The sequence below is a fragment of the Giraffa tippelskirchi genome, chromosome 10 (genome assembly GCF_054371585.1).
Source record: "Giraffa tippelskirchi isolate mGirTip1 chromosome 10, T2T-mGirTip1v1.2.pri, whole genome shotgun sequence".
Taxonomy (NCBI): domain Eukaryota; kingdom Metazoa; phylum Chordata; class Mammalia; order Artiodactyla; family Giraffidae; genus Giraffa; species Giraffa tippelskirchi.
The window spans coordinates 111744247-111764119 of NC_137284.1; the positions used below are offsets into that span (position 1 = coordinate 111744247).

At 42.1% G+C, this 19873-nt stretch overlaps 1 protein-coding gene and 1 long non-coding RNA gene across 2 annotated transcripts in view; both read right to left on the reverse strand.

Moving 5' to 3' along the window:
* The window catches only part of WIPF3 (WAS/WASL interacting protein family member 3), a 79013-nt gene that overhangs the window by 44348 nt on the left and 14792 nt on the right, over nt 1-19873 (reverse strand). Inside the window, exon 2 of the mRNA XM_081534847.1 lies at nt 12612-12767. Coding sequence (XP_081390973.1) covers nt 12612-12710 — 99 coding nt within the window. The 5' untranslated portion in view covers nt 12711-12767. The remainder of the gene's footprint in view (nt 1-12611; nt 12768-19873) is intronic.
* LOC145523832 (uncharacterized) lies at nt 6222-11060 on the reverse strand. The gene is made up of 2 exons (XR_014066915.1): nt 9057-11060; nt 6222-6332 (listed from the first exon to the last, which is right to left on the reverse strand). It is a non-coding gene; the product is annotated as an uncharacterized LOC145523832 (long non-coding RNA).

Consider the following 19873-nt stretch of genomic DNA (forward strand, 5'->3'; position numbering starts at 1 on the left):
AAATCTGAGTCATAGACTGAGTCCCCATGTACCATCATCCAGCTTCAACAGTTATCAATTCACAGCCCATCTTGTTCTATCTTTCTCCTGACCTGCTTTTCCCCTCCAAATCCCTGCTTGTTAAAAAAACATACATTCTAAATAAATTTAGAAAACATATATCCAACATTGTATGATATCAAAGAAAAATGCTCTTTAAAATGCAACAATATTATTAAATAAAATTAACTATAATTTCTTCATATCAACCAATATTCCACCAGTGTTCAAATTCTCCAGGTCTAACAGTAGAGTTTTATAAAGGTGAAAGATTTATATGATCTGAAGAGAAACCAGAATAGAATTTTTTTTAAATTACTTATTTTTAAAAAGTGAAACAAAGATGAATATTTTTAACGATAAAAGGTTCAATTCACAAAGAAGACAGACATCATAAACCATTAGACACCTTAACAACAAAGAAACAAAGATACATAAAGCAAAAATCAGAAGATATAAAAGGGAAAATAAAAAATATATAATCATAGTGAGACATATTAATATTTCAGTAGAGTTTTAAACGGAAGTTTGGGCCACAAAGAGAAAGGCCAAGCCATAGCATTTGAATCTCAGCATCCCTGAGGCGCCCCAAAGCCCAAAGAACATCTTTGTTTGCTTTAGATGGGTGCTCAGAGCCAGGGCATCTAGAATTCCTGCACAAGCATCACCATTAAACCTTCCAGGGAAACGTGTGCCCTACCCTTAGGCAGCCTCTTGGCCTGCTACTACGAAAGCTGCTAATAAAATGACAAACCAAACAGCAGCTGAGAAAACAGAGCCTCCTCTAAATGTTTAAAATATTTGAATCAGGCTGCCATTTATTTCACTGGAGTGGCTCCTATAGGACACATCTTCCACTGCTCGGGTCTCCACACATACCTGATCACCACGAATGCCGTGACCAGAGCTGCGATCCCATAGCCAAGGGCTCACTGCTCTAATCTGTGGGTGAGTCCAGGTGCCTCATGCTGGACTCAGGCCACTCAACAAAGTGTGAGCCCGTGAGAGGAGAGTAGGCAGATCACTAAGCTAGCTCTTCAGATCATGCTGTAAGGGTAGGTACCAGGCACCCTGGACTTGGAACCCCTGAAACCTAGAAGCGGTAACCTTGGCCTTCCAATTTTGGGACTTTTTTCAGACTGCTGACACGACTCCTCACTTTGAAAAGCTCAGGCTTCCAGCCTTGATCTTGACTGCTGGTCTCTGACCTCCTGCAGCACTAACTACAGGAGCCTCTGCCCTTAACTTTGTCCCAGATTTGATTATTTGATTACTTGCCCAGCTGTTTCCTGGTCCCTGAGATAAGAGTAGCTGCCATTTACTAAGCAGGCACTGGTAAACAACAGGTTCTCTTGTTATCTCATTAGAACCTCATAACAACCCCAGATTTGTGCGTTCAGCACATACATGATGACTGCCTACTACGTGCAGGCATTGCTCAGGGGTTGACGATACACTGAGCAAAACAGACAAAAATCTCTCCCTTTCTGGAGCTTCCACTCTAGGGGCTGATCCCTAGGAAGCAGCAGTTATTACTGCATTTGCAGATGAGGAAATTGAGGTTCTGAGTTGCTTGATAATTTGCTAGACGACCACAGAGGTAATAAATGACACAGCACAGATTCAGTTTCCAAGCTGTAGGACTCCACAGCCCACATGCCTTTGTTTTTGTGCTTGAAGGAACACACCCCACTGCATCATCGCGTGATCCCTATTGAAACTGACAGCCTGGCACACTGAAGGCTGAATGGATGATGACACAGGAATTGACATGCTTTTCACCTTTGTGTTTTAAATGCCGTCAGTGGTACAGGTGGAGTTCTGCTTCCACCAGCTTGAAAACACATTCACACTCCTGCACTGGAAACAGACCTTATTCAAATAGGAATCTATTATTACCACGTACAAGATTGGGTACACTGTGTTGCTTTCCCTGGGTTTTTTAAAAAGTCTTTATGTAAAGCCAAGGTCCAAAGCCTATTCTTTTAGAAACAATAACAAATTAGAATGGGGCAGATTGTGCCAAAGGACATTTTATGACTTTAGAAATAAAACCCAGGTGTTAACTTGTGCTAGCCCTGAATGTGTTACTTCTAACTGAGTTTGCTTTACAAAATATTCTTGGTAACATGTGAATGTGTTGATGGTGTTCTTACAGGACACAACATAGAATGCATCTGGCGTTGAAGGCTTACACAGGTGGAAGATGTCAAGTATTGGTTGGTTAGTTTACAGTGAGTTTGCTTTGTGAATTACAATATCTTCACTCAACTCACTAGTTCAGGAAGTTATGATAGATACTGAGTTCCTACTATGTGCCTTGAACTGACCTTGGCACAGACTCCCTGTCTCAGAGTCACTCACTAATTGCTCACTGGCTCCTTTCATCCCTTGACTCATCTGTTCAGGAGAGAACCCAAAGTATTAGCAAGACCCATCCAGTGCCCGATGCTCAGAGAAGTAAGCTTAGGAAAATGGTGACTAATGCAGAGGACACAAGGGCTCTTTAAAAATGAGATGTCAAGGACCTCATATGCAGGAAATGCACAGTGAAGAGGCAATGTAAGGGACAAAGTTTTGGTCTGGGAATAATCCACTGTACTTTCAGCACTTCTGTGACATGTTATTGTTGTTTAGTTGCTAAGTCGTGTCTGACTCTTTGAGACACCTTGGACTGTAGCCCACCAGTTTCCTCTCTCCATGGGATTTCCCAGGCAAGAATACTGGAGTGGGTAGCCATGCCTGTCTCCAGGGGATCTTCCCCACCCAGGGATCGAACCCGTATCTCCTGCATTGCAGGCAGATTCTTTACCACTGAGTCACCAAGGAAGTCCTAAAAGCCTAGTCATCTCTGGATTCAGGTTCTAAACTCTTCAGAAGCAGACACTGAGTAATTCTGTGCAGCAAAAGCTCAGTAAATTTGCATGCTAGCTTGGTCAAGGTTAAGGACAGTCTTGGGTCACTGAACTCAGTGTGTCCACTGTGTGCCTAGCAGCATTAGCAGAGACCCCACTTCCCTGAGCCCATAAACAGCCTAGCTATAAACTAATGACAAGACCAAACTGGCTTCCTTTGCATTGCACCTGCCTCTTTAAAATTGATTCTCTGTTTTAAACCATGAGTTTTACTCAGAGGGTACCTTACAATATGCTTTTTCTATCAAAAAGGAGAAAAAACCAATAAGCAAGTGAGGGGAAATGATGGAACCATAAAGAAAAGAAAAGGCAAGAAAAAAATAAAAGAGCAATCTTAGGAGGAGGCTTGAGCATACAGGGAGAACCGTGAGAGCTCTGTCTTAAGTGTGAGAATGGGAGACCATGCACTTCCTGGCTCTTAGATTCAAGAGGTGGTGGTACCCCTGAGAAGGTCTACATAACAGGCAGCTGGTTTCATGGCTCAGAACAGGGATTCTGGTGCCATTTTGCTGGTGTGCAAACCACGGCTCTGCCGGTGACTGGCTGTGTGATTCAGGTTAAGTCACTTCCCCTCTGTGCCTTAGTTAACTCTGAGAATAACAACAGTACCTGCCTCAAAGTGTTGCTATGAGGATTAACTCGATTATGTTCTAAGCACCTTAGAACAACACAAAGCATACAGTAAACACCACATAAGTGTTGGATGCTATAGTCATCAGTGTTGCTTATTCCACCTGTACACACACTTGTAAGCAGCAGAGCACAGAGCAGCCGGGCATTCAGAGAGCCTGGGGAAGGATCCAGCCTCTGCCCCTTACTGGCTATATGACACTGGGCACCTTGGAGATCTCTCTGTGCCTCAGTTTTCCTATCTGCAAAAGGGCGCTATCATCCCATCTCATTGGATTGCTGTAAACATGTGTGTGTGTGTGTGTGTGTGTGTGTGTGTGCTCAGTCGTGTCAAACACTTTGCAACCCCAGGGACTGTAGCCCACCAGGCTCCTCTGTCCATGGAATTCTCCAGGCGAGAATATTGGAGGCGGTTGCCAGTTGCTTCTCCAAGGGATCTTCCCCACCTAGGGATCGAACCCGCATCTCTCGCATCTCCAGCATTGGCAGGCAGATTCTTTACCACTGTGCCACCTAGGAAGCCCCCCAACTTAGATAATCCACATTAAGTGAGTGCTTGGCCATTTGCTGGGAGGGTCCCAACATCCCTTGCCACTGGCTTACAGCTTTCTCAACCAGGTCAGGGCTGGATATCCGATTGCCAGCAACAACCTGGAATTGGTCGTTTTTCCCCTTTTATGGCAATAAAGGAAAGAGCAGTTTGGGGAAAGGGGTACATGGTCCCCAAGAGCCCAGGTACACCAAACTATGGTGGCTCTCCTCCATACAACAGTACACGTATGAAAAGACACCCCTGGGTAGGGGGAGTGATTCACCAGCAGTTTTTCTAGGAATAGTTACACTGTAATTGTAAAAGATTTCAAAGACAAAGAGCCAGCAGATTCAGGTGTAAAATGAAGCTCAGGTTTGTAGACTAGTGATCGCAGCTGCTGAGATGGCGGAGGGTTTCGAGGGCTGCCTTCTGGCCTCACAGCCCATGGCTGCTTCTTGCCATATACCCTGGCTCAGATGCTGCGTGAGAGTGGCTGAGGCTCCTGGGCACCTGTGAAATTTGATAAAGGCCTTTAACGAGCCCTCGCAGGCTCTTCTCGGCAAGGCGTTCTGCATGAACAATCGCTGCCTCTAAAACCCCACTGCAGGCTTCTCCTTTTTTTCTTGCCATCCCTCCCACCTGACAGTTGTGAAAAAGAAACATATTCAAATACTGTCCTGAATGGCCCTTTGGAAGTATGAGTGACAGATCCTGCCACACCTCTCTCGCAGACGAAGTAAATCTGCTGCAGACCGCCTCCGTTTCACTGAAGCCGTGTTACTGCTTAAGGGTGCAAACAGGAAGACGAGAAACAGAGAATCATGTCCTTAAAATGACTTGAAGCCAAACGTGCACTTCTGCAAACCGTTAAGCAGGGACCAAATATCAACTGAATACTATCCTAATAGTTTGGTCTCATGCACAAGCCTTTTCCTTATCCCAGTGGCGACTGTCCACCCTGGGTAAACCAACGTCCTCAATCCCTCATTAGTGACACTAATCAAAGCGCCAGAGTGTCAGGAGAATCTGAGTGACAGTATTTAAGATTTTTAAGCCTCTCATTATTCTAAATGCACCAGTCAACATGCAAATTACCTTTTCCAGAATACAGGATATGCAATTCTACTAAGCCTGTTTCCACCTAGGGCCCCCAACCTCTGCCTTTTTCTTAAATCACAGCAAACAAAACTCCAAAAGAGCCTCCCTTGGGGCTTCAGATATCGCTCCATTTTCCACATTTCCTTTCACAGATTGACATGTTTTTTATACCACATGAGCTCCTGCATCCTAGAGACGGTGGGAAAACCTCCCAATGTTATCCTCAGCTGGTATTTTCTGACACTGGGAAGTCTACTGCACCCATGAATCATGCAATCCTTGCACTACAAGGAGGAAAATTATCTCACTGGGTCTCCTGAATGCAAATAACAACTCTGGCACAGAGTAACGAGCAGACAGTACAGTGAGGGGCCACAATATGCTTCTCATTGTATATAATTTCCCTCCAGCACTGTATTAAATGTTACCCCTGGAAGGCAGACAGAGGAGTACCTGGCACCATAGTGTCTTTCTACTTAGAGTTTTGGTTTTCGTAGAAAATACATGATTATCAAGCCAGTTTCCCTTTTGATTTTAAATAAGAAGACACAGGTCTCCCCTAGGATTACTGTTTCTTCCTTGGAATGTTTAAGTTGGAACAGCAACATTAAACAAAAAAATGCTACAAAAATTTGCAAATTTTCTCTTAAAATAAACACACCTGCTGTGGCCATGACCCCACTGTCAGGCTTTGTCTGGGCAACCCCATGCCAAAGAATTTATCAGCTGGTCAGAGACAGGTATAGTCCTTTTCTCTCTTGTAGACAATGTTATACAATTGTGACCAAAAAAAAAAAATGAGAAATCACAGACCCTCAAGGAGTTCATTCTTACCTCTTGGACACTACCAAGGGGCCAAAGTAGATCTGAATAGAAAAGCTCACTAAAAATTCTGCTGCATTTCAAAAATCAAATCCATTGTATTTTCTTTAGATCTTTTAAAAAGTTACATCCTATAACCATCACAGCAATTCCATTGTAAGTGGACCAAGGTACCAAGTGGGCAATTTTGATATCGTTACTGGATTAGCACCCAGTCCCATCACTTCATGGCAAATAGATGGGGAAAAAGTGATAGATATTATTTTCATGGGCTTCAAAATCACTGCGAACAGTGACTGCAGCCATGAAATTAAAAGATACTTGCTCCTTGGAAGAAAAGCTATGATAAACTTGGACAGCATGTTAAAAAGCAGAGACATCACTTTGCCAACAAAGGTCCGTCTACTCAAAGCTATGGTTTTCCCAGTTGTCATGTATGGATGTGAGAAGTGAAGTAAAGTGAAATGAAAGTTGCTCAGTTGTGTCCAACTCTTTGCGACCCCATGGACTATACAGTCCATGGAATTCTCCAGGCCAGAATACTGGAGTGGGTAGCCTTTCCCTTCTCCAGGTGATCTTCCCAACCCAGGGATCGAACCCAGATCTCCCACATTACAGGAGGATTCTTTACCAGCTGAGCCACAAGGGAAGCCCACAGATGTGAGAACTGGACCATAAAGAGCTGAGCACCACTGAGCACTGAAGAATGGATGCTTTCAAATTGTGGTGCTGGAGAAAACTCCTGAGAGTCCTTTGGACAGCAAGGAGATCAAACCAGTCAATAGTAAAAGAAATCAACCCTGAATAGTCACTGGAAGGACTGATGCTGAAGCTGAAGCTCCAATACTTAGGCCACCCGACACAAAGAGTCAGCTCACTGGAAAAGATTCTGATGCTGGGAAACAATGAGGGCAGGAGGAGAAGGGGACGACAGAGGATGAGATGGTTGGATGGCATCACGACTCAATGGACATGAGTTTGAGCAAACTCCAGAAGATAGTAAAGGACAGGGAAGCCTGGCATGCTGCAGTCCATGGGTTTGCAAAGAGTCAGACATGACTTAGCAACTAAACAACAACAAATGGATTTCAATGGGATGAGACAAAGGAATGGAGCTCGAAAGACAGGGAGCTCAGGGCAAGGAAAGATGGGAAAACAGATGATGAGGACTAGTTTTTAGGTAGAGCCTGCTCCAGAACTTCAGAAAGCCCCATCGGCCCTTTTCTCATTTCCAATAGATGCACATCCAGGGGAGGAGGTGAAGGGAAAAGATGAGAGGTTGGGAGAGAAAAAATTAAACGTTTAGCCTTGGTCTAATACCCGGGTCTTCCAGAGCTAAGGTGAAGCCTGTCGTACATATCACACAAAATGCCTCCTCCTTGCAAAGATGACATATAATAAAATCTGCCATGCTGGTTCATGAGCATAGATGTTTCAAAGTCCTAAACACTGCCTACACAGAGTTTAACTCCATTTCCTAACCCTGCTTAGTTGCTAACTTGTGTCCAACTCTGCATCCCCATTGACTGTAGCCTGCCAGGCTTCTTGGTCCCTGGAATTCTCCAGGCAAGAATACTGGAGTGGGTTGCCATTTCCTTCTCTAGGGGAGCTTCCCAACCCAGGGATTGAACCTGTGTCTCCTGCATCTCCTGCTTGGCAGGCAGATTCTTTACCACTGTGCCACCTGGGAAGCCTATTCTGTATTAAGGCAAAAAACTCCACACATTTCCAAAAAGTTTTTATTGATGGAATTCAAAACATAATAATAATAACTGAATATAATTTTAAAAACACAGGTCAACTAGGGAAAAGGGAAATCTTTTTAAGGGGAATAATAAGTTGTTTAATTGGTGCTCTGTCATTGTAGCATTGAAACAGCCAGAGACAATATGTAACTGAATAAGCATGGCTGTGGTCTAATAAAATTTTATTTATTGACTGATGTTTGAATTTCATATATTTTTCATCTGTCACGAAACATTATTTTTCTTTTGATTTTTTTCCAACCACTTAAAAATGTAAACACCATTCTTAGCTTGAGGGCTGTACTAAAACTTGACCACGGGCTCTGCTGTAGGTGGCAGCCTCTATTGTAGAAGGTCCCACATTCTGGATGTGTCTAGTTGCCGGCTCAAAGAACACTCATTTTTGGCAGGTTATTGCAGGGTGATGCTATGAATTTCTTTATGTATCACAGCAAAAGGCTTGTGATAATGACAGGTGACACTAAGTTTGATCCATATCAAAGGTACATTTTCCCCTTTGTAATTAGAAGTAATCTGTGAGTTATACTTGGGATCCTCCATTTATTCCGTTTCCCCAAACCTTCCACTATGTAGTTTTAGGTTTCATGCATGAACCTTGCCTGAGTCAATCATTATACTGGAAGTCACAAAATAAATTTGATATGATTTACAATGGCTACCTAGAATACTGTTTTGTGGATTCAGTTCAGTTTTCAGTTCAGTTGAGTCGCTCAGTCGTGTCCAACTCTTTGCAACCCCATGAGCCACAGCACGCCAGGCCTCCCTGTCCATCACCAACTCCCTGAGTCCACCCAAACCCATGTGCATCAAGTCGGTGATGCCATCCAGCCATCTCATCCTGTCGTCCCCTTCTCCTCCTGCCCTCAATCTTTCCCAGCATCAGGATCTTTTCCAATGAGTCAGCTCTTCGCATCAGGTGGCCAAAGTATTGGAGTTTCAGCTTCAACATCAGTCCTTCCAATGAACACCCAGGACTGATCTCCTTTAGGATGGACTAGGTGGATCTCCTTGCAGTCCAAGGGACTCTCAAGAGTCTTCTCCAACACCACAGTTCAAAAGCATCAATTCTTCGGCGCTCAGCTTTCTTTATAGTCCAACTCTCACATCCATACATGGCCACTGGAAAAACCATAGCCTTGACTAGACGGATCTTTGTTGGCAAAGTAATGTCTCTGCTTTTTAATATGCTGTCTAGGTTGGTCATAACTTTCCTTCCAAGGAGTAAGCGTCTTTTAATTTCATGGCTGCAGTCACCATCAGCAGTGATTTTGGAGCCCAGAAAAATAAAGCTAGCCACTGTTTCCACTGTTTCCCCATCTATCTGCCATGAAGTAATGGGACCAGATGCCATGATCTTAGTTTTCTGAATGTTGAGCTTTAAGCCAACTTTTTCACTCTCCTCTTTCACTTTCATCAAGAGGCTTTTTAGTTCTTCTTCACTTTCTGCCATAAGGGTGGTGTCATCTGCATATTTTTTTTTGAGAATTACATAATCATTTTTTATTGAACCTTCTGGTTTTAAATATTTAGATTGTTTCCTTTGTTTTGGTTGCTATCATAAGTAATGCTTTCATTAATATGCCATAGATAAATATTTCTGTATACTATGATGAGTTACTTAAAGGAAATCAGTTGAAGTGAAACTAGGTCATCTAGTCCAACCACTTTTTAAAGTGATTTGATCCTTATTAACAAATTGTGTTTTAGAGAATTATACCAATTTTTGCTCCTATTAAGAGTAATAAGTGCCTGATATATAAGTGCTTTTGTGGCTTACCTGGAAAACAAGCATTAGAACCAAAAGAACCTAAAGTCCATCCACCATGTCACAGGCTTCTTAAATCAAGTCATCCAGCCTTGTGTGTGATGGGGGTGAATAAGTGGGAAGGGGGGCAGTAAATAAATAAACCACTAAAAAAAAAAGTGAGAAGTGCCTGATTCCTAACACTCAGGCAACATTTAAAAAGTGCCATCACCAAACTGATAGATGAAATGGTTTCTTATTATTTTGACTTGTGTTTATTGAATTGTAGTGAGGTTGAAACATTTGTATTTATCCTACCTGGTCATATCCTGGGCTCATTTTTCTACTCATCTTTCCATATTGATCCATAAGAGCTCTTTATATGCTAACGCTGTTAATTCTTTGCCTAATATATGCATTGTAAATATTTTTCCCAGATTGTAAAAAGATGTGTTTTAAGAATAATTAAGTTTACTTGGCTACTTTCCTCCTAAATTGATTAGTTCCTCCATAAGAGGCATGACAAAAACAATTTATAAATGAGAGAGGGAATGCAAAAAATTATGCAAATGTAGAATTATTTTTGCTTATAAGAACTTCAGCATCTTAGAAGAAAAAGAACTCCCTAATGAAATTTAAAATTTTACTATCAGCATTCAAAATTCTCTTCTGATTTTTTCTATTTACTACATGCATAGCTGATTTCATGGTGCACATCATACGCATTGCTTTTAATTCATCATTCCATATCTACTTTCTATAATCAGCATAGTTACAAATGTAATTTTTAATTAACAATATGGCATAATGTAATTTTTAATTAACAGCTTGACAATGTAGTTCATTTAGTTCTCACAAACCATTTACAATTTAATTTTTCACTAGAATAAATAGCTTTGCTGTGCACATCCTTTGTATAAATTCTTTTTTGGTTCCTTTAGGGTTAGATATTTTAGTCATTCTCAAAAATAAAACTATTTGATTGCCAGGGGAAAAGGAGATACATTCAGGTTTGTTGTTTTTTGTCAGAACACTCCAGAAAGACTCACTCAGCATTTGAGTCCCAAGTATTTGTATGTCACCAGCACAGAATCTGCCTGCAGTGCAGGAGACACAGGAGACATGGGTTCGATCCCTAGTTCGGGAGGATCCCCTGGAGTGGAAATGGGAACTCACTCCAGTATTCTTGACTGGGAAATCCCATGGACAGAGAAGCCTGGAGGGCTACAGTCCATAGGGCTGCAAAGAGTTGGACACAACTGAGCGACTAACACTTTCACTTTTCAGCCATGTTTAAAAGGGCTTATTTTCCCAAATCCCCAACAATATAGGTTTTGGTAAGTTTATTTATTCTAGCTAAGTCTATGGGTATATTGTGGTATTTGAAGTTACTTTAAGTTGCGTTTCTTCAGGGCCAGCAGATCTGTGTAAGACCCATATTATAGTTTTATGTATGTTTCTTTACTTATAAACTGTCCATTCCATGCTTTCCTTGTGTCAAATTCATCAGTGGAACTTCAGTACTCATTTTTATTCTTTCTGTATATTGGTCAGAGAGCTTTCAGATACAACTCACAGCTATGTATGTGCTTTCTTTCCTCTGTCTTCAAGGGCAAGGGCCAAGTTTCAGGCAGGTCTACGCCCCTGCACTTCAGATATGGTCAAGGTGCCATGCTAATGTCATGGGGTGACCTGTGACCTCAGGCACACCCTTGTTCTCACCACGGCTAGTATCTGTGCAGAAGGGTCTCAGGCCCTCCCTTCATAACCTATACTCCCATGGTCATGTTATCTGCGGATCTGAGGGAAGGAGGGCACCCTGGGTGGGGGAAGAGAATGGCAGGTGAGGCTCTATTCCTGGCTTTTGCTGACTTGGCTCACATCACCCCTGGGCAGCCCTGCCTCTGCACGCCTTATCGCCATGACATCTATATGTTTCATCTTCCACTGAAAACTGGAGCGGCGGTTCTTGTGCCAGACCTGGCTCTGAGGTAGAGGATGAGGGCATGAGAAGTGCCCTGGGGTTTCCTCCGAGGAAGGGCTTGCTATGAGCAGTAAGCACGAACATTCTGCTAAAAGCAAGGAAAGTGAGAAGATTTTGCCCTCAAGGGAACATTTGGCAATGTTTAGGGACATTTTCGATGGTCATAACTGGGGTTGCAACTAGTAGGTAGAGGCCAGGGATACTGCTAAACAACCTGCAATGCACAGGACAGCCCCCCAACAAAATGACCTAGCCCCAAGTGTCCATGGTGCTAAGGGTGAGACGGCCTGTTCTAAAACAAAATAACAATTTTCTGTGCCTCTCCTTCTAAACTCAAAGCAATTAAACCAAGAGACAGTATCAGCAACACACACTGAAACAGACTGAATTCAGTCTTATGCAGGTGTGGAGATTTCATTTAGAGATGTTGGTGGCACTAGTGGTAAAGAACCTGCCTACCAATGCAGGAGACATAAGAGACAAGGGTTCGATTCCTGGTTTGGGAAGATCCTCTGGAGAAGGGCATGGCAACTCCATTCCAGTATCCTTGCCTGGAAAATCCCATGGATCGAGCAGGCAAAGTCCATGGGGTCGCAAAGAGTTGGACACAACTGAAATGACTTCGCACATTTTGTTGTGGCATTTCACATGCCACTCCTCTTACTTGGTCCCAGAACTGGGCAGCTGAAGCCCAAGCTACTGTTATCAACATCCAGATCACAACCTGGAACTTGATGTGAGCATGCCTCCTTGACTCATTGCAGCCTCTCAACTGAGGTTTCCTGTGAGATGGAAGAGTTGATTAGGGAGATTCGGGAAGCTTGTATTGAGCAGCATGAATTAAAAATCATGTAGACATCTGCAGAGGACGCTAGGGTAGAGGGTGGGGGCTGCCAAAGAACTGGGAGGGAAATACGTGGTCAGACTGGTTTGGAGGTAGACTCTGGCACGCTAGAGTTAGCTACCTAAGATGTCATCTGCCCTAGAGGAGCTGGGTGATGGCTGATTTTGAATATTTAAAACCTGCTGAAGTGTATTCCAGTAAAACAGACAGGAAAAAAAAAAAAACAACAGGTCTTACCGGGGGTGCTGATGGTGGGGGAGGGGGAGGAGCCCCCAGTGGTGGGGGAGGTGGAGGCAGAGGAGGAGGAGGAGGAGGAGGTGGTGGTGGCACTGGCATATGTCACGGCGTGGGTGTCTCTTTCTTATGACTCGTCCCAAGAGAATGGTCTCTGCTCTGGAAGGGAGAAAAGGGAGAGTTTTAAACTTGGATGTCTTTATTCATGCACACGTCACACAGACATATGGATTTTATGGTTAGTTTGATTCACTTGCCATTCATTCATTCTTCTTTCAGTAAATACAGAATGCCCACTGTGAGGCAGGCATTGTGTCTACTGCTGGAGACTGAAAGAAATAGCCAGATTTTAGAGAGAATTAGGTGACAAAACTGATGAAAATTTAGCTATTTATGTCTCAATATAATAGAACATGTTAATACTTAAATAGCAACACTTCATTCCATAACAACTATTTCAAATAACAGATTCTACCTCTTTAAGCATTAAACATCTATCATTTTGGATGCAATTTAAAAATATTCTGCACATACTCCCATTTTCCTAAGCACAGCAAATGGAATGAAATTCAACCTTTACTGAATGTTGCAGGCTCAATGGTTACTCAGGTTGCCAGCCTCCAGCCAGGCTTACATGCACATTAGTTATTTTCCTGCTTCCTTCTATGTTGTCAGTCTTACTTTTCTTGCTCTTCTTCTGTTGTTGGTTCTATACAATTATCTGGGTGGATGCCTGACACTTCTCCCCAAAGGCTTTATATCTGGTATTTGCTGCATGGAGGGCTTTGGGGTATGATTCTGCAAATATGGTTATGTTTCAAAGAGTTAATATTGTAGGATGTCTGATCTCCAGATAAATATGGTGTTGCTCTGTAGAATGTGTTTGCATGCATATGTCTGTGAATGTTTTAAAATCTAGAAACAGAAATAAACCTCAGACTTAAGCAAGGGTAATTTTGTTTTTCTGTCCTTCTAGTCACTGGAAGACTGGAACAAGGCCTGTGCCTCTGTTTCTTCAATGTAAAATCCCAATTCATGTATAGTATTCTAGCTTTTATTTTTGATTTACCAATAGCCTTTACTGTTTGCAACATGATCCTTATTAGTTATCTATTTTACATATATTAATAGTAGTATGTATATGTCAATCCCAACCTTCCTATTTATCTCTCCTTCCTTACCCCCCCACCCATAACCATAAGTTTAGAGCTGATTTTCATTATTCATGGTATAGTTGCCATGACGACTGAGTTAGCAAATACCTGAACCACCCCTCCTAGAAGAGATATAGGATTAAGCTTATGAGAGCCTCTGGTCACAAGATTTTTGTCAGCTGATAAACATATAACTTTGTTTTAAATTTTTGTGTTTCTCATTAAAGATACCTTGTTTCATATAGACTGTTTTATAACTCTTGCTTGTGTGTATATGTGTGTGTTTGTGTGTGTTCAGTTGCTCAGTCATGTCTGACTCTTTGCAACAATGGACTGTAGCCTGTCAGGCTCCTCTGCCCGTGGAATTTCCCAGGCAAGAATACTGGAGTGGGTTGCCATTTCCTCCTGAGGGGGATCTTCCCAACCCAGAGATCAAACTCATGCCCCATGTGTCTCCTGTATTGGCAGGCAGATTATTTTTCACTACCACCACTTGGGAAGCTCTTTATATTTTTCTCCATAAGGCACGTCATAGCCTTCCTGCATTCAGGAGCACTAAGCATCATTTCACTACACTTGCGGGGCCACTGAAACGAAATCACCAACAATAAGCACAACATTTTGAAAAACATGGTGATAAGTAGAATGTGAACAGGACACTTGTTTACAGGGCGAAAGTTGTAACCAGAAGGCAGAGTGCTGCCTTGTTCAACTTCAGCTGGGAACCTGGGTATGATGAAGCAGGAAGGATAAGCTTATAAAATAGGTAATTAGCAAACTGTGGAACCCATGAATAATGAGGACCTACCCCTTTTTGGAGTAACTTTTTGAATTCCCTATACGTACTCAGGACTGCGTTAGGTACTTAGGTATGCTGTTTTATTTAATTCTTTCAACGATTCTATGGTAGACATTGACATTTCCATAAAGAACCAAATTTCGTCTCAAAGAGGTCATGTAGTTTCTACTAAGTTTCAGAAGGAGTATCAGAGCTTCATAAGAGCCCTGTCCTTTCTGATTCAAAACTGCATTTGTTTTATTAACTTGATATAATTCAGATCATATTACTTCTCTGCTTCCATCTTGCAAAGATCTTGAAGTATTTCTGAGACCCTCGGGTGAAAAGGACCTTCTACAGGAAAGTATAAGTCTTCCATGTGCTCCCCTCCTAACCTCAGCATCCTTTACTTTCCATCTAGGTTTATCTTTACAAATCTGAGAGTGACCAGGTGTCACTGGGCTTCTGTCTCGCTGAAATCAAAGGAATGATTTTTCAAGCTGTAACACGAAAGCATATTTTTACATTTAGCACTTGATGGTGGTGAAGGCTTTTTCTTGACAGATATAATAATTAAGCAGTTATCTAGGGAATCATTTGTTAAAACCTGACAGTTAAGAATGTAGAGCTCCAGGAAGTCACAGGCTGTACCCATGAGCTCTTTGATGCTTTGTGCTCTCTCAATACATTAAAAAACGTCATTTTGTTCTGTAGTGTATTAAAAGTGATTAGGATAAAAAAAGCCAGATTCTCAAAGGCTTTTCATATTTTCTCCCAACTCATGAAATAATCCTGAAAAACGGCATCAAGATGTAGGTAAGATAGTCAAACACCGTTAGAGGAGAGGGTGGCAAATGGAACAGAGCTAGCGCTGTTAACACATGAGACTCTGACTGTGGGGGACGGTGCTGGTCTTACAATCAGACCTGGGTTCTCCTTCTGCCACTGCGTTTTCCCAGTTGTGTGGCTTCAGTCAAGTTACTAACTTGGCCAAAAAGTTCATTTGGTTTTTCCCATAGGATGTTATGAAAAACTCGAACGGACTTTTTTGGCCAACCCCATACTTAACCCGTCTCACTTTATTTGTAAAATAGTTACCATGCTTAATTCTTAGTTTGTTATCATGATTAAAACAAAGAATACAATACAGGTCCTGACACAAAGCAGACACTTAACTGAAGCTGCATTTATCTTATCACACCCTCTCCTTCACTGCCACAAATAACTATAATAAAAGGTGGAGGAGAATAAATGCCCCAAGAGAGATGTGGAGCGCTAAGGAATGTTATCATCAATTCAAACACAAGGAAGGGGGGCAATAAATAAACACTTCATAGAAACTATTGCATTTTTCAACAGGTAGAAAGGTGGCTGTAAGAGTCGGTTCCTGTTGAAGAAGTAGCACATCAGCAGAGATAACAGAAGCAGAAGAATGCAAGCAGCTGGGAGACTTTACATGTTTGGAAGAGAATAAGAAAAGGCTGGAACCACAGAGGAAGCCCCACAGAGGGGCTTCAAGACACTATTCTGCAAGTGTCTGCTTCCTTGGGTCGAGGTGGGACATCTGGCTTGTGGCCGTCCACCATCTTTTGAACACTTTTCCTAAGCCTGAGGAATTTCTTCCATTGTGAGTCCTGCCCCCCTCAGCCAGAAGCCACGAATTCCTGCTCCTAGCACTGCTTGCAGGCAGAGAACTGACCATTGTGACCATGGACTCAGAGGTGAGGAAACAGTGGAAGGTAAGGTGTGGAGAAGCCGGGCCAACAGGAGAGAAGACCTGAGCCTGAAGCAGGAGAGCTCCTTCAACTCTGGCTGATTGATATGCAATGGTTATGCAAGTCCAGCATTGACCAGATCTTCCCATTCCCCACCCCTCCAAAGTCCTCATATCCAGATTTGCACGTGAAACCCAGTTTTGAGTATAATCAAATAAAAGCATTTCTGAAAACCAGGGGGTCAACAGAACATGTCTGCAGGTCATCCAAGGACCCACAAGATGCCAGAAGCCAACTGCTTTACAGGGAGCCCGTGAGGGGTGGGGCTGGGGCAGAAGAGTTGATACCTACTTAGTACAGGTGATGAACTTTCTCGTCTACCCCTCCCCCTCCTCTCCCCTTCATTCCCTACTTGATCAATCTGTCTGTTCTCATTCAGAGAGAGAGATGGACTGAGCTTGCCCATGTTTTTATATTAAAAAGTTAAATATGTATGTATACCAGCTGAGCTTTTTGAGTTATTTCAGAGAGAAATAACTCATGGTCGACAATTTTGCACACTAGTTGCTCTTGTCATAATCACTTTTCTCCCCAAGAATAGTTTGTCAGATCACAGCTGTTGACAAATAGAAAATGTGCCTATTTTTAACACAGAAGCAAGGATTACTGCTACTATTTGACAAAAGTGTCTTTTGCTGGTTCTAAAAATATATTTGAATAGAAATCTGAAAATAAGGTTCTCTGGGCACTCATAACTTTTTATGTTTTGACACTGTTCAACTGAATCCCTTGTTTCTTTGGTTATAAAGTCGGGAAAAGAGAAGAGAGATTTCTCACCTCTGAACTAATGCAGGTGGGTGAACCCTGTGAGGCACATCAAGGTTTTAGCAGGGTCCTGACACTCTATCAATCAGTCATTTATTTATCAAAGGTGCTTCGTGGCCAGGAAATCACAACCCAAGAGTCCCTATAAGGCACACACAGAGGTTCTCTAAAAATATGTGGTAAAACTGCCAAAGCTATAAGTAAAATAATAAAGAACTTTATAAAATCTTCTCTCCAGGTAATGGTGAAAATGATTTACAAGCAGTCACTTTCTGCTGTCACTTCCTCATTGTTTCAGAGCGAATTCTCTGGGCAGAGTCCTCTCCTGGGACCTCCCACCCGGAAGCTCTCATGCCCCACCCCCATCTTGTTCAGTGGAGACTGCCCACTTATTGGGCAAGTGGAAGTTGGTGCTCTCACCCTACCAATAGTACAAAATTTCTAGAATATTTAGCCTTTTGGGGGTAAGTGGGGCATGTTGATCTGAGTAGGAAAGGAAGCAGGGGATAGGGCAGTGGGAAATAAAAAACACAGGATAAAATAAGTTCTTGAACATTGGTGTCCTAGATTATAGTAAGATAAGTTAGTCCTGACACAGCCCTTGCTATGTGCCAGGCCCTATCCTTAGCACTTTTCATATATAAACCTGTTTAAGCCCCACAGTATCCTAATCAGATTGATACTACTATTACTGCTATTTTTCAGATGAGGAAACTGAGGGCCAGAGAGGTTAAGAAACCTGCTTGAAGTAACAGAGTGAACTGCTGGAAGAGCTGGCATTCAAATCTGAGGTGTCAGGCTCCAGAGTCCATGCTCTTACGCATCATGTTAACTTAAATCACTTGTAAATCTATGACTTTTATAGTTTTTACCACATTCACACACCACCTGAACTAACTTTCAGTTGAATTGTTTACTTTGCAAAAGAAACTTTAAATTATTACCATAAATGGAAGTCAATATCACTTGCCATCAATAGATGGTGATAATAAAAATCAACTTAATGATTATTAAAATAAAATGTTCACCTATGTACCATCTAAACTCATTTCAGGCTTCCTTAGTGGTACCTACACCTTGGTGCTTTGGGGAACAGTGGTCTGGAGCAGTGTTTTCCCAACTGTAATGGAGGATAAATTGCCCAAGGGGTCCTGTTGAAATGTAGATTCTGATTCAGTAGGTCTAGGGTGGAGCCTGAAATTCTGCATGTCTAACAAATTCCCAGGTGGGGCCAACACTGCTGGTCTGGGAACCACACCTTGAGTAGGTCTAGAATGTTGTAAGAATGCATGGTCTCCACCTCAGACCTACTGAATTGGAATTTTTGAGTCTCTTGCCAACAAGAGATTTTGTGCTCACTGAAGTCTGAATAGCCCTGTTCTTTAACAACTAGGATGATGAAACGCCCTGTCCCACATAGATGGAAGTTGTGTCCTCTACTGAGAAGGCTCTTCTTCTATAGAAGAAAGAACAGACCTTTCTTCTACAGACCCAGTTCATTTCAGCAGGCTGGATCCATGAAAATGGCACTGTACTTAGGACTGGAATTGATACACAAAGGAAAGAGAAACAGAGCTGAGCGCCATTCACCTTTCACACAGGTGATGTGAAGGGCTTCCCACACCTGAGATACACACATGGCAACAACAGCTCCTGAAGCTGAATCTGTTCAGGTCTGACTGGATATGACAGTTAATTATCTGCTGAAATGCTTCCCAGGTGGCACTAGTGGTAGAAGAACCTGCCTGCCAATGCAGGAGATGTAAGAGACTCTGGTTTGATCCCTAGGTTGGGAAGATCTCCTGGAGGAGGGCATGACAACCCATTCCAGTATTGCCTGGAGAATCCCATGGACAGAGGAGCTCGGTGGGCTACAGACCAGAGGGTCACAAAGAGTCAGACACGACTGAAGTGACTTAGCAGGCACACATGAAATGCTTAAAGGGTGAATGCATATGGTCCATGGTTGTAAAACCAAGATAAACTTTAACTACAACCTAATATGAAAGCTACCAAGTCATACCTACAATGAGCTCAGAAATTGGTTTCCTTTTATAAGCCTCTATTGAATCACAAATTTGTTCCCAAATCACTGAATTCATTATAATAACTGAACAGTATTAGGTGAAAGGATATAAATAAAGATATTGATAATATTTATCACCGACTCAGGCATTTAAATTATCACTAAATGCCACAAAAATCATTGTCTGTGTGGTTCCCAAGAGTGAAAGCAGAAAATATTGATTTCATGTTTTCTATTTTTTGCTGCCTTGAACTAGCTAAAAGAAGAATGAGGCTAATTAAAAATACATGATATTAATCACACATTTATAAGCAAGCCTCATTTTATATAACAGCTATGCTTCTAAAAAACGGCATCTTTAATTTTGGAAAAATCGAGCTATGCTTTAAGGATACAAAAGGAGTTTATTATTCAGTAGAAATCCATAATCAATGTTATAAAATAACGAGTCATTTTATAAAATAAATTACCACCTCTCTAATTTATTATATCATCACTGGAAAAGACCGTGATGCTGGGAAAGATTTAAGGCAAAAGGAGAAGGGGGCAGCAGAGGATGAGTGTCTAGATAGCATCACCAACTCACTGGACATGAATTTGAGCAAATTCCAAGAGATAGTGAAGGACAGAGGAACCCAGCTTGCTGCAGTCCACCGGGTGGCAAAAAGTCAGACGTGACTTAGTGGCTGAACAACAACAAACAACAAAAGATTTTATAAGGAGGATGTCTTTTACTTTCTAAGGCTGAGGTGGTCACTTTTCCCTGG